The sequence below is a fragment of the Sarcophilus harrisii genome, chromosome 3 (assembly GCF_902635505.1).
Source record: "Sarcophilus harrisii chromosome 3, mSarHar1.11, whole genome shotgun sequence".
NCBI lineage: Eukaryota > Metazoa > Chordata > Mammalia > Dasyuromorphia > Dasyuridae > Sarcophilus > Sarcophilus harrisii.
In genome coordinates this window covers 382,244,626-382,258,878 of record NC_045428.1, presented here as the reverse complement: position 1 = coordinate 382,258,878, position 14,253 = coordinate 382,244,626, and the positions used below count along the sequence as shown (strand labels likewise).

General features: G+C 30.5%; 1 protein-coding gene across 3 annotated transcripts in view; it reads right to left on the bottom strand.

Moving 5' to 3' along the window:
• Positions 1-3,074: 3,074 nt before the first annotated feature.
• TFPI (tissue factor pathway inhibitor) overlaps positions 3,075-14,253 on the bottom strand; it is a 117,916-nt gene continuing 106,737 nt past the window's right edge. For 2 of the 3 annotated variants that reach the window (XM_031960343.1, XM_031960344.1), the window contains exons 7-8: positions 6,164-6,343; positions 3,075-5,449 (exon numbers count right to left, since the gene is read on the bottom strand). In XM_031960343.1, the coding sequence (XP_031816203.1) occupies positions 5,346-5,449; positions 6,164-6,343 (284 nt within the window). In that variant the 3' untranslated portion in view covers positions 3,075-5,345. Of the gene's footprint in view, positions 5,450-6,163; positions 6,344-6,732; positions 7,562-10,235; positions 10,261-14,253 lie in introns of those variants that run through there. The other variant, XM_031960346.1, reaches the window with a different exon arrangement.

Below are 14,253 nucleotides of genomic sequence, written 5' to 3'. Positions count from 1 at the left end.
TCAGATTATTTAAATATATTATTTTCAGTTTTGTTTTTAAGAACTCACATAGTTTTTATCTTTTTAATACCTCTGGGGTTTGCATTTTATCTCATTGTCCTAATTTTTAGTATATTTTTTTGTGCTTATTTTAGTTTGATTTGTATTTTGATTTTCTTACTTCAAAAATACTTATTCTTTCAATTAACCCTCTTTCTGAATTTTGTTATTGTAAATTTGTAGGGATATAGATATGTATATATTCAGATATATGTATGCATATGTGTGTGTGTGTGTAAATATATGTGTGTGTCTCTGAGAGCTATTTTAACTGAATCCCAGAAATTTTGCTTTATAGTTTCATCAAGATTTTTCTTTTATATCATTTATTGATTGTTTATAGGGTAGGTTCTGTGATCAATTCATTATTTACGATTTCTTTATTAATTCTCTATTTGGATCTGTGTCTTTTTTTCATTGATTCTGATTTGATGACAATTTTCATTGTAATTATGGCTTGTAAATTATGTATTTTCTATTTCTTACTTTCTTCATGTATTTGCAATATCTATGTGCTATAATATTTGGTCAATTTGTAGCACCTATTGATACTGTAAAATACATATATATCTTTAGCAGATGAATTTAGGAGATGCCATAAAATTTTAATTTTATTTTCTCTAGTAACTTGTTCAATTTAATTCAATTCAATATTTTTCCATTTGCTTATTTTTCTATTAGATTTTTCTGAAGCTTAAAAAGGAATAACTCATTCATTCTTGATGAAATCTGACAGTCTGTTTTTAGAGAAAAAGACCAAATTTGAGATAGTCTTAAAGTTTCCTAAGTGTAGAATGCCTTGGTTTAAATAATAATCAGAAGCACATGAATTGATTTCTTTCCAGATGCATAAGATTATAAACTGGAAGAATTAAATATTTGGAAGAAAAATGCTTGGAATTTGAATTAATCACAAATGTTTAAGGCATTTAAAAGCTCAATATTTGATATGAGTATCCAGGTATAAGGATAATAGCAACTTTTGTTATGCTCATTAAAACTTCTAACATTTGAGGTGAAGATAATTAAATAATGATCATAATTAAAATAAACAATTATCATAATTAAAAAGCTATCAAAAAGTGAAATGGGATAATTAAATAATAGATTCCAATATGCTTTTAAGGATATTTTGATCTAAATTATGTCAGTCATCTTTCAAATCTGAGATTTTTATTTTGCATTGTGTTCAGTTTGGGTTGTCACATTTAAAGAAGGGCATTGAAAAACTAGAGTATATTCAGTGGAAAAGTAAGGATGCTAGAAAAATGAAGGATCTTTATAAAAAGTGTGATGATAGAATGTGAGGAGATATATTCAAATAACCCAAGGATTGGTATCTATTAGAGATTGGTCATTTTCTGCTTAGCAATTGGTTGGTTCTTTTGTACTGAACTCTTGGAAGTTGAAGGGCAGATATAGTTTGCTATAAATATGAATGTTTTAACAATTATAGATATGCAGTTGAATGAACTGCTTTGGATGATGATGGGTTCCCTTTCACTAATGTATTTCAAGAGAAGGCTTGATATCTACTTCTTAGAGACATTGTTTAAGGAAGTCTGATTATAACTGGATGAGCTGATTTCTGAAGTTTCTTCCAGTTCTAAATTATATTCTACTACCAAATGAATATTATATCACAGATCTATCTCCCACTTAGTTATGAATGCTATGGGTTGTGCTCCCTGTCTCACAACATGTGAGTCATGTGAGTTTTGTTGATTTTCTTATTATCGGAAGAATCTCTGGGTTGTTGTTTCCTTTTGATAATCTAGAGGTAAAATATATGGTTTTTGTTTTAGGAAGAAATGATCCTTTAACTCTATTTTAGTAATTCCATCTGTCAAAGTACTTGAATTTATAAACATCTATACTGTGAAATTTTGCATAAAATCTTTCTAAGTTCATGAAAAATCATCCATAATTAAACTCTTGATTTAATTGGAATACATAGAGAAAAATGTTGCTCATTTTTCCAATTCCTACACTGGGACAACTGGTCTGAAGGAAATATAGTTTTAACTACCTACTGCCTCAATCATACCTAAGCAAAGTAGGACTTAAAGGTAATGTACTATTCATTTTATTATTTTTTGAGGTTCTTATATACAATACATTTCAAATTCCTGTGCATTTAGAACAACTGATTCTGGAGAATATTTGGGAATTATAAAAAATAAATTAAAAATGCTCTAAACATCCAGGGATATTCATTGCATGAAGCTCATGTAAATATCCCTTTATTTATTTAAATTAATTAAAACACTTTCAGTGTTTTAGCATAATTATTTATATCTTAATGGGGAAGGGTGTCATTAACCTTTATAATGAAACTTTATGCAACTATTTGTTATATTAGAAAATATTTTACTTAAAAACAAATACATATGAAAAGAAATGATAACATTTTTCCTTTGGGAGCAAGAAAAACTCTGGGTGCCCAGGGAAATATTTTTATTGTCTTTTTTCAGAGTTTGTGCCTCTCAGCTACAAAATTTTAAGATGTATTGATTTATTTTTTGTGGACTAAACAGAAAAGATTCACAGGAAAAAAAAAACTTTACAAATGAATATATTTTATTTCTTAAATGTAAATAAAATATTGTCACATTTTTTTAATTCCAGAAAGGAATGCAGAATATGCAAAACAATATATAGTTTAAATGCTATAACCTTTAGCAATTCACAGTTAAATTTATTTAGATAATATAAAATAAAACTGGAAAAATGACAATTTTGGAAAAATATTAGTAAAAATATAGTGGTAGAAATCTGAGTTTACAATATAAATATATTTGTATATACATATATAAAATGCACACATGCAGAAACATATTGAGTAGGCTTCAGGCTAACACCCTCATTTAAAAACTGAGGCTCATGGAGGGCAACGGACTAGTTCAAAGTCTCAATGTCAGTGCCAGATTCAGGATTTAAACCCAGATATTTTGCTTCCATAAATAAAATTCTGGATCAAGTTCCAGAATTCTGGAATTCCTCACTTTATAAGATTGAAGACAAATTAATGGCTGAAATTATGAAGGAGAATTAGTAAAGCATAATATGTTTTCCATTTCTCTCTTTTTTTTTTTATTGTTCTCAGTATAGTCATTAATTTTCATTAGTAAGTGGCAATGTGTTCAAATTCTGAAACTGTGTTCAAAATCTGCAAAAAATATTCAAATGTTTCTAATTGTTTCAAAGAAAACTTTGGCAAACAATCATTTTATTTGCTGATTTTTCCTTTTTTGGAGGAAGGACATCATAATCACACAGATGAATTATCTTTCACAACTGAAATGTAATCAGTTTAAATATATCTATAGGGAAATGTCTTCTAGACATTGAATATGATAGAAGTATCAATTCTAATCTTACCTTCTCTGTCTTTCTCTATATTTGTATGTGTTTTGAAGCATGTGCAGTATGTGTGTATCTATGAAATACATATATACATTATTGTGAAATATGAGCATTATAGATGGTTAGTGCTATATGAATAAGGTCAACAAACCAGCAAAAAGGCTCAGGAGAACATTGAGAGCTGAGCTTAAAAGGATAATGATTCTATTAAGTGTAAAGGAAAAGAAACAGCATTCTGAATTAAAGAAATTATATGAACAAAGGTAAAGAAAGATAGTATTCAAGTCTTATTTTAGGATTGTTTAGAGTAGGTTTGTTCATTTATTTCTTAACTGGAGTAGATGATTTATTTAGAGAAAAGTAAGAAAAAATGTTTAAAAGGCTGCTTGAGCAAATTGTGGAGGACCTAGGAAACTGGGCCTTTTTAATATGAGATATGTATAATCCACTGAAAATTTTTGAGCAGAAGGGTCACATGGCAAAAGTGAATTTTAGAATTTTTTCTGTGATAGTGGTATGCAAATATATTAGAGATAGTCTAATCAAGGAGACCAATTCTGAGGCTGTGAGAGTTAGAATGAGTTATCATAGGTATGAATAAGCTGTCAGTGAAAATAGAAAAGACAGACACAACTGACATTGCTATTGAAAAAGAGTCAAGAATAGATGATCAATTCAGTATAAAGGAAGAAAAAGCAATAGTTGACTCATGTTTGAAGCTTGGGTAATTATAAGAATTATAATAACATAAGGCAATTGAATGTGGAATTAGAAAATTAAAATGTGTAATCATTTTTAGAGGAAAATGAGAAGATAAAATGTCAAAAAAAAAAAAGCATTTAATTAATAGCAATAATCATACTGGACATGTTATCTTGTTGGAAAATTTCAGAGAAGAATTGGGGGGGAAATGAATCCTAGAAATGTTGATTTGGAAGTCATTTGTATAGAGGTAGAGTTGTGAAAATGAAAGATGAGGTATAGGAATGTGTGAAATTGTTTTTTCACTATTGATATCTTTTTATTGTAATGTACATTATTTCACCTAATGTAAATACAATGAAATACTTTTTGCATAATCTATAAAACTACATAAGTAAATGTCAACAGGGAAATGCGATTTTGATAGTGTAAATAAATTGAATTGGATAGAGATAAAAGTATAAATATAATATTTTCTTAATTTTTTAAATCTCACATCTTTTTCTGTAATTGTTTTTTTTTTGCCTTTGACTTTGTTGACATAAAGAATGGAATCAACTATTTGAATTAATTTGTTCTGTTTGGTGAATTCCTACAAGTTTTGGACATTAAATACAATGTTTAGGTTAATTCTGTGCCTTGACATAGTTTCAATAAAGACAATTTTGGATCTTGATTTTTTTTTTTAACAGTGGATTAAAATTGAAAAATACACAGGGACAAGTACATTTGGTAAAATCTATTACTACTGGCTGTATTCAAATTTACAAGATAGCTGGCTAATCCCTTGAGGGCAAAGGAAAAAAAAAGGCTCAATAGATAAATTTAATCTTAAGGAAGCATAATTCTTTATGCTTGATATCAGAAATGTTAACCAATTAGAGGATAAAAGAGAGAGATTAGAAGATGATGTCTATTAGCTGGAAATCATTACATAAATGGATTAACAAAATATAACATAAATCACTTTGAATTTCACATACTAGGATTTTGAGTTATGTGGTAATGATTTGTAAATTGGTTAGAAAAAATTAAGCACTATGAAAAATACAATTATATAATTTGTAGATAATCTACATTTCACAAAGTCATTTATTGAAGTATGATTAAAATAAATTTCTAGAGTCTAATCAAGGAATTTTTTTTCTAATTTGTCTAAATTGCAATCCATTCTGCATTTTGCAAGCACAATATCATATAATGGGTTGCCTTCAATCTCATGTTATTTTGTAAGGAAGCTATGTCTTTTCAACAATGATTTCTTCATATATTATCTTCACTGGTTGTTTCTTTCTTTTTCTCTTGGTTTTGATTAATCCACCTTTAACTCGTCTACTAAAACCTATATGAAGAACAAAAATAAATGCTATTGTTTATATAAAGCTGGTCAACTTTAAATCAAAATATTTTTGAAACAACATCAGAAAAGTTAAATTATCTAATACCGATTTATAATAATTATATATTGTTAATTATTAAAATGAATAATTATAAATTATTATTGGAGAGATGGATAACAGAATTTTCATATGTATGCCTACCACTTGCTGTGGTAGGACTCACAAGTGTCCTGAATTAAATAAGTATAACATGCTATAGAAATGAACTAAAGTCCTATTGACTTTTATATTTCTCCTGCAAGAAATTAATGTTAATTTGAGCAAGAAAATAGATAATCTTTGATACATTCACTTGAACTTGAATTTTTAAAAGCCAGAAATTATTAGAAAACCACTAAGACAACCAATTATCATTTGTAAGCTATCGATTGTGATGTTCTACACAAAGTCATATGATATATATGATACAATTATTCTAATTAGTAATGACAGATATTTCCTTAGATAGGGATAGAATAGAAAGTAGCTGCTGCTTCTCCATCCTCCTCCTCTTCTTCTTTTTAAAAATAAAGCTCCTACTTTTTGCATTTACTTTGTATCTATTCATGTAATAACATCCAAAACTTTAATTCTTTATAAATTTTCTCATTATCTACTTATAAAATATATACAATTCTTTAAACATTTTCATTTATGTTAGAAAAGGATTTTCATACCTTTCTTACAAGTCTTGAGACATGATTTTTTGGAAATGAAATTATTTTCATTCCCACCACATCCACTGTAGTTAAAAGAACGACATTTTCCAATAGCAGAATTAAAATAAAATCTTTTTTCATTGGCCTTGCAAAGTCCTCTATCTGCAGGAGTCAGACACCAAGAAGGGCCGTAGAATTCTAAGAATATTTTTTAAAATTGTTAGAAATATAAGGTATTTAATCATGCTTAAACATTCCCATTATAATACATTGATTTAAAGATCACATGTAGCTCATAGACTTTCTTCTAGAATTTCTATGAACAGCCTAAAAAGAATTATTTGCAATTGAGAGATGAGCTGCACATTTCACTTAATTGTACATTCATATAAAAACTTCATACTCCCTAAAAATATTCTTCAAAATAAGGCTTTCTATTTTGGAAATATGCAAAAGAGAATGGAAGGATAAAATATAGTGCTATGATTATGCTTCCTGGACAAAATTATTATTTTATATTATTATTAATTATTGTTAATAATTCATACAATTAATTATTTACATGTAATAATATATTATATATATTAACACAAAATTATTTATTAAAGGTCATACAACAAAATGTGAAAAGTTAGTGAAAAAATCATTATTCCTGCTCTTTTTCATTTACAAATGTTTTGGTTAATGTACAAAACTAAAATGATTTTCTAATGTTCTAAACAAGAAAACAGAGGATAATGACTAAAATCTGTATTCATGGTATGCCACAAATATTTTAATCTTTTAAAGAAATTTCTGAATGGTTCATGAAGATTGCAAACATATGTAAAGAGTAATGTGCTGTTAGGTTTGCCTTTTCAGAGTTCACAATGGATCATACTGAAAAAATTATTGGCCTTGTTGATAGTGTTTTTACATGAAACAAGAAGGAACTGAAGTTTCAATCTGGATAATGGTTAGATGTTTGGCAGAAGAGAAGGCAATGGCAAAGCTGCTGTTATCAGAACTCCTGGGTTTGTGAAGGAACCATCAACCTTCTTCAGAATCAGAAGAGAAAATGCGCCAAAGGCTAAAATGGAGATACCTTTGCTCCATGAAGAGGGGAATAGGAGTCTCAGTTTGATGAGACCAATTAAATCTCTTGAAAAAGTCTTTCCCTGAGAGGAAATATGTACTTTCTCTGAAGAGAGGGAAATGTCCATCAAGAATCAAGGAAATAAGCTACACAGACAGGAAAGAAGATGGGGAAACTTCAGAGGTTTTCCCCTAGGTGAGCTACAGCATGGCAAATGTAAATGGAAGAAGGTTTATCAAGTTGTCAATAATGATGGGGCATGGAACTTGAGGATCCAATAATAGTCAGAGGTTCAGAAAGGAAGAGGTTGACTGATGGAGAGAAAACCCCAAGGAATTAGGCTGCAAGAGAAAAGAAAAATAATGAGACAATTTTGAAATTGACTTGCAAATGTTTCCCAACTTTCCCTTTATACTAATCTATAGAGTTTTACATAATAACAAAATTAATAATAATAATAATCATAGTAATCATTTTGATAGAGCTTAGAGATGATGCAAAAGCCAGTACATATAAAAAGTTTCCAAAAAATTTAGAATAGTTTTAAGCTATTACTGCATCAAGACTTTGGGACCCCTTGTATATCTCACTTGATCCTCAAACAATCTGGTGAAGTATATACTACCATCTGTCTGTATTTCACAGATGAGAAAAGCAAGGTTCAGAGATCTTAGTGTAGTTGACCAGTCACAAAACTTGTAAATATCAGATATATGTATATGAACATGTGTTCTTATTCCAAGTATAACACTCTATTATTATGTTGTACCTCATTTAGCTATTTCAATCTTTTATTACTTTAAAATATATTGAAATGAAATGTTAAATGTGCTAAAATCAAAGCTAATTTTTACGTGCTCCTATGTTCTTCTGGGAAATTTTAAATTTAAAAGGTGGGAATTTATTCTTCAGGCAGGAAGATGAGGGGGAATTATTAGCAAAATATTATCATATTAGACAAAATTCATTTAATGTAAATATGTAAGGAATATCAGGCTATATTTGAAATGTATAGAATAAGGGATTTAAAGGTACCCCTGAGTTTAATTAAGAAAATTTGAGGTAGTGCAGTTCTTTTTGCACTTCTTCATATAGTAAAACAATAAGATAGTGGGTTGCAAGAAAAATTATGGGAGTTTTCTGAAAGCATATATTTATAATTAAAATAAACATACTTGTGCATCTACCGTCAAAGTTCTTGTCACTTCTCATTTATAAAATCAATATATATTTCAAGAATCTGTCATTTTATTGTTCATATTCCTTCCACTGATGCAGGTAACAATCTTTCCATACCTTAATGAGCTCTGTGATGAGCGATTGTGGTGTACATAATAATCAGCATTATGAAATTTGCTGGGTTTGGTATTAAAGCTAGAGAGATATGGTGTGTCCCTGAGCTAAGGGCAAGTCAGACCTTGTACTCCCTTAATGGAGCTTTTAAAAATCATTCTCCAACTCTTCTAATGTTAAATAGTCTTCAACCTGTTAAAAGACAAGGTCAATTCTCTGAGAGCCTCCATAACTGTGAATCATAACATCTGAAGTAGTTACAAGGCAGCCTTTACTGACATAAGTGTTGCAGACTGGGAATGAGATAAATTGGAGGTAGAAGGAAGAGGAGAAATGTCAAACAACGCAATGGCCTCTCAGAGAAACGCAACTCCTTCTCAGTCTCCTTGTATCATCTTCTCACAAGAAGAGATCCATTCTCCTTGGGTTGGATCTCCAGCAGCCACTGTCAGGTGGCTCCTATGTATTCCAACAGCTCTCCTGTGTATTCCAACATTTACCTAAGTCCTACATTATTTCCTCATTTGGGGATAGAGATGAACCCACCATTTTATATATGACAAACCTAATGCCTACTAGCCCAAGGTCACATAGGTAGTATATCAAAGATAGGATTTGAACTCATATTTAAAAGTGTCAGCACTTCATCCATCAGGGAAAGTTGGAACCAAACTTCCTTCAGTTGGAAGGACAGATCTTGGAACCGGTCTGAATTCTTTTACAAATAATCCAACAGGTCATATTAAGTCTGTGACTTTTATAAGGCTAAATCTTGGCATCTCTAGCCTACTACTGGCAGATATTTTATTTAAAACACCAGTGAAAAAAAGATATTGAAAATAAATTGTTTTTTCATCATATTTCCACAGTCCTAATGCTGAGGAATTTAGTGTGAAAATAGAACTACCAGTTTATTCTTGCTTTCCTTCTATTTCTTTTGGTTCTTAGCAAGGATAAGAAAGAACATCAATGGAATTAGGGGCAGAGGCAACCAATATTCATTTCAACCAGCTTATCAATATTGGTTAGAGGAGCAAGTTATAGTAGGTACATACATAGTGAACTTTTACTACATTAGAAATTTACTACATTAGAAATTAGCAGAGATCAGTAGAATTCTCCTTTTACCATCTAATGTGAACTATTAGGTGGCTTTACTAATGTAGTCATACTATGAATGTGGCTGAAGTGTTGTGGGACAGACACTTCAACATTTGCAAAGTGTTTTATATTTGTCTCATTCATCCTCATAAGAACTCTGTGAAGTAGGTGCTATTATTAATCTCTTGTTATAGACAAGGGAACTGTGGCAAAAGAGGTAAATGGCATAGCTAATAAAGCAGGAATAGATCTCAGGTCTTCCTGACTCCAAGACTATCATCTAAGCAATTTAGCTTCTTGTCCAAATCTATAATATGGTATATTTTATGTTGAGAAAGCAATTATCTAATTAGTATCACCACCAATCACCATCTAACTCTCACATACTTTTGAATTATGACCATATTAGTAGAATCACATTAAGAGGTCCTTCAGATAATTCAAAGATGAAATGATACTCTGAACATTATAGAGGATTGTAAATGACTTCCTGATAATAAACTCCTTATACATGAAACACTGTTGCTGTGGAGGTTGTTATTTTAGTGGGAGATTTTTGTTTGTTTTTTCTTGCTAAGTGTTGGAACATTAGCTTGGTTCTAGAGGAACACATGGACTTACCTCTTTAACATCAACACTATAGTATCTATAAAGAAAGAAAACAGAAAAGTCTTTAAGTCACACAAAAGTGTGAATTTGGTCTCTATTTTAATATTTAGTGGAATCTAAAGATACAATAAAAAAGCACTAACCTGGTTTTGCTTTGTGACCAAGGAAGTATGCAAAATCAAATGATTTATCATCTTTAGTATAATATCAAACTCATTAACTTGTCTCTGAAGAAGATTTTGTTGATAAAATGCAACAAATTCAATTAAGTTTCTAAGGTTTTGGAGAAAGAGAATATAATCCCAGAAGGATTATATAGATCAAGGAAGATACAGACAAATACCAGATGGTCCCTGGTTTCTGACAGCTCATAATAGAGCAAAGGTTGAAAATTCTAATTATGTAATTATTTTTCCAAATGTAACTTCTATGATCCAATGAAAATAAACAACTGGAACTCATTATTCAAAGCTCAGCTCAATTATATAGAAAGTTTTTTATGTCCTTTATATAAATTCTATATTATGATAATAGTAGCAATAGAATTAGTAATAAAAATAATAGTTATAGTAGTAATAGTGATGGTGGTAGTAGTGACAGTTGTAGTTTTAATGGTGAAGGAGCAGGAGGAGGAGGATGAAAAGAACAGGAGAAGGAGCAGAAGCAGCCGTAGAAGAAGAAGCAAAAGAAGAAGAAATGAATGTAGGAAGAGGAGAAGGAAAAGGAGGAGAAAAGGAGAATGGGATGGAAGAGAAGAAGAAAGAAGCATCAGCAGCAGAAGAAACAGCAGCAGCAACAACAGAAGGAGCAGCAGCAGAAGAAGAAGAAGAAGAAGAAGAAGAAGAAGAAGAAGAAGAAGAAGAAGAAGAAAACGAAGATCAAAGATGAAGAAGATTGAAGATGGAGACAAAGAAGACAAAGATGAAGAAGATGAAGAATATGACGACCAAGATGAAGAAGATGACGAAGAAGACAAAGAAAATAAAGAAGACAATGACAAAGAAGAAAACAAAGATGAAGAAGACAAAGAAGATGAAGAAGAAGAGCAAAGAAAGAAAGAAGAAGAGAAAAGGACTTTAGTCTATGATTTCATTGGTTGAGGGAATTGTCAATATGGAAAACCTTTGTATCAAAATAAAACAGCACTCTGAAATTTACAATTCTATGAACCTTCCTGGGGCACCAAAAGGTAGAGGAACTTGCCAAGGTCTGAGAGTTAGTGTATATTAGAAGTAGGATTTACAGCCTAAGCTAGAATCCAAGATTATCTCTATCTCCTACATCATGCTATCATTCTTTTATCACTATTTAAGTAAAAGTTTATCCTTAATTTTAATTTAATTTAATAATTTAAATTTTAACTATAGATAAAAGGTTATTTTTAATTGCACTGAATTAAATTTAGAATCACAAAATGCAATTTAAATCAAGTCAACTTTGATTTGACAAATGGTGATGTATTTGGCTTGATTGAGATATTTTATAATAAATGATATGATAAACAGATTAATTTCACATCACATGACTGAATTCTTCTTGCTTTTTCCATCTTTCTACAAAAATGTAATACATTAGGGAATGTAGAAAGGGAAATTCAAGTTAATTTAATGAAGAACAGTTTTTTCTTGCTCTTTTAATATTCTGGAAACTATCATCCCAGTTATAATTTGATAAAATAATAATAGTGATATCTAATATTTAGATGGTTTGCAAAGCACACATTAAATCAGAAAGCCACAATTTTGTTTTTCAGTTAGCAGATAATGGGGAAATATTCTGAGGTATTAATTTCCACACTTCTTGAAGCATTAAGAAGGGAGATGAAACTCTACATAATTTTAATCAGAGAAATGCAAATTAAGACAACTTTGAGATACCACTACACACCTGTCAGATTGGCTAGAATGACAGGGAAAGATAATGCGGAATGTTGGAGGGGATGTGGGAAAACAGGGACACTAATACATTATTGGTGGAATTGTGAATACATCCAACCATTCTGGAGAGCAATTTGGAATTATGCTCAAAAACTTATCAAACTGTGCATTCCCTTTGATCCAGCAGTGTTACTACTGGGCTTATATCCCAAAGAGATCTTAAAGAAGGGAAAGGGACCTGTATGTGCAAGAATGTTTGTGGCAGCCCTCTTTGTAGTGGTCAGAAACTGGAAACTGAGTAGATGCCTGTCAATTGGAGAATGGCTGAATAAATTGTGGTATATGAATATTATGAAATATTATTGTTCGGTAAGAAATGACCAACAGGATGATTTCAGAAAGGCCTGGAGAGACTTACATGAACTGATGCTGAGTGAAATGAGCAGGGCCAGGAGATCATTATATACTTCAACAATACTATATGATGATCAATTCTGATGGACCTTGCCATCCTCAGCAATGAGATGAAACAAATCAGTTCCAATGGAGCAGTAATGAACTGAACCAGCTATACCCAGTGAAAGAACTCTGGGAGATGATTAAGAACCATTACATAGAATTCTCAATCCCTATATTTTTGTCTGCCTGCATTTTTGATTTCCTTCACAGGATAATTGTACACTATTTCAGAGTCCAATTCTTTTTGTACAGCAAAATAACGGTTTGGACATGTGTAGTTATTTTGTATTTACCTTATACTTTAACATATTTAAGATGTATTGGTCATCTTGCCATCTAGGGGAAGAGGTGGGAGGAAGGAGGGGAAAAATTTGAACAAAAGGTTTGGCAATTGTCAATGCTATAAAATTACCCATACATATAACTTGTAAATAAAAAGCTATTTAAAAAAAAGAAACTCACATAATTGGTCAAACCTTTAATCTTTACAAAACTATAACAAATTACGTCTGTAGGAATTCTTTTCCATGGGAGAGAGATTATTTAAACCCAGCGAGGGAATAGAGAATCTGGATATCTGAGTAAGTTTGCCTTTATGAAACAGATTTATAGATAAAATTGTCAAGATTCTTACAAGTGGAAAGAATGCTGAAAAAGAATTCCTAACAAATCTAATTATTTAGAAGGTGTCTTCAAATTGTAATGGTCCTAAGAAAGGGAAAGCATTTTATTGGGAAAAACTGTAAGGCAACATTTTTCAAAATCATAATAATTTTTTTTTCTCTGCATAATAGAAAAATAGCTTTTCTCAGCTGTCCTTAAAAGAATAGAACACTGATATCTACAAAATGTTTCATACCCAAAGGTGAAAATTAACATTTTTTTTCTGGACTCCTTTCAAGTGATAAAAAAAAATCAATTCAGAGGACAGCTTCTTTTTGGAGAGCTGATGACTTTCTTTCCTCTGGAAATGATTCCTGTGTTTCATGCTCAGTAGGTAGCTTTTTTGAGTCTTGGAGAGTGTTTCTCAATAAGAATTGATGACAAGAGTCTAACCCTACATCTAGAGGCACAGGTAAGATTCCAATTTTTTTTTTACCTACATCAGAGGATGGCAATGAAATACACAGTAATGTTATTTTTGGTGAAGAATCTCTTTTTGATCTTGTTATTTGAAATGAATCTCATTAGTTGAAAAAAAATGAACTTTGCTTTTGCAGTGCATCTTAGAAGGCTTTATAAAGGATGACTCTAAGGGTTATGATGATCAAAATAGTAGTTAACATTTGCAATTGTAAAAACAATTAACAAATAATCTCTCTACTCTGTTAGCTTAATTATTTAATTAAACTTCTAAAATTTGATTATGTCTTGAGTTTGGTGTTTTTGTTTGTTTGTTTTTTTTTTTTTTTTAATTTAGGCCTGTGATTTCATCGGTGTACAGAATTACCAATGTGTGATTTACCCTATCATCACAAATTGACAACTTCTCTGGAACATATATAAGAAGGTCAGACTGCAAGAGACTGTGTGAATTGTTAAGAATCAGTTAGCCAGTAGTGTCAAAGTCAGATTGTGTTAATTTCTCTTGTCCAGATTTCCATCCATTTCCTCATTTTGCTTCTCAATTAGGCTCTTTAAGAAATGAAATTGGGCTTTCATTTTCTATTAGGCAGTCCACACAAAGAAAAATA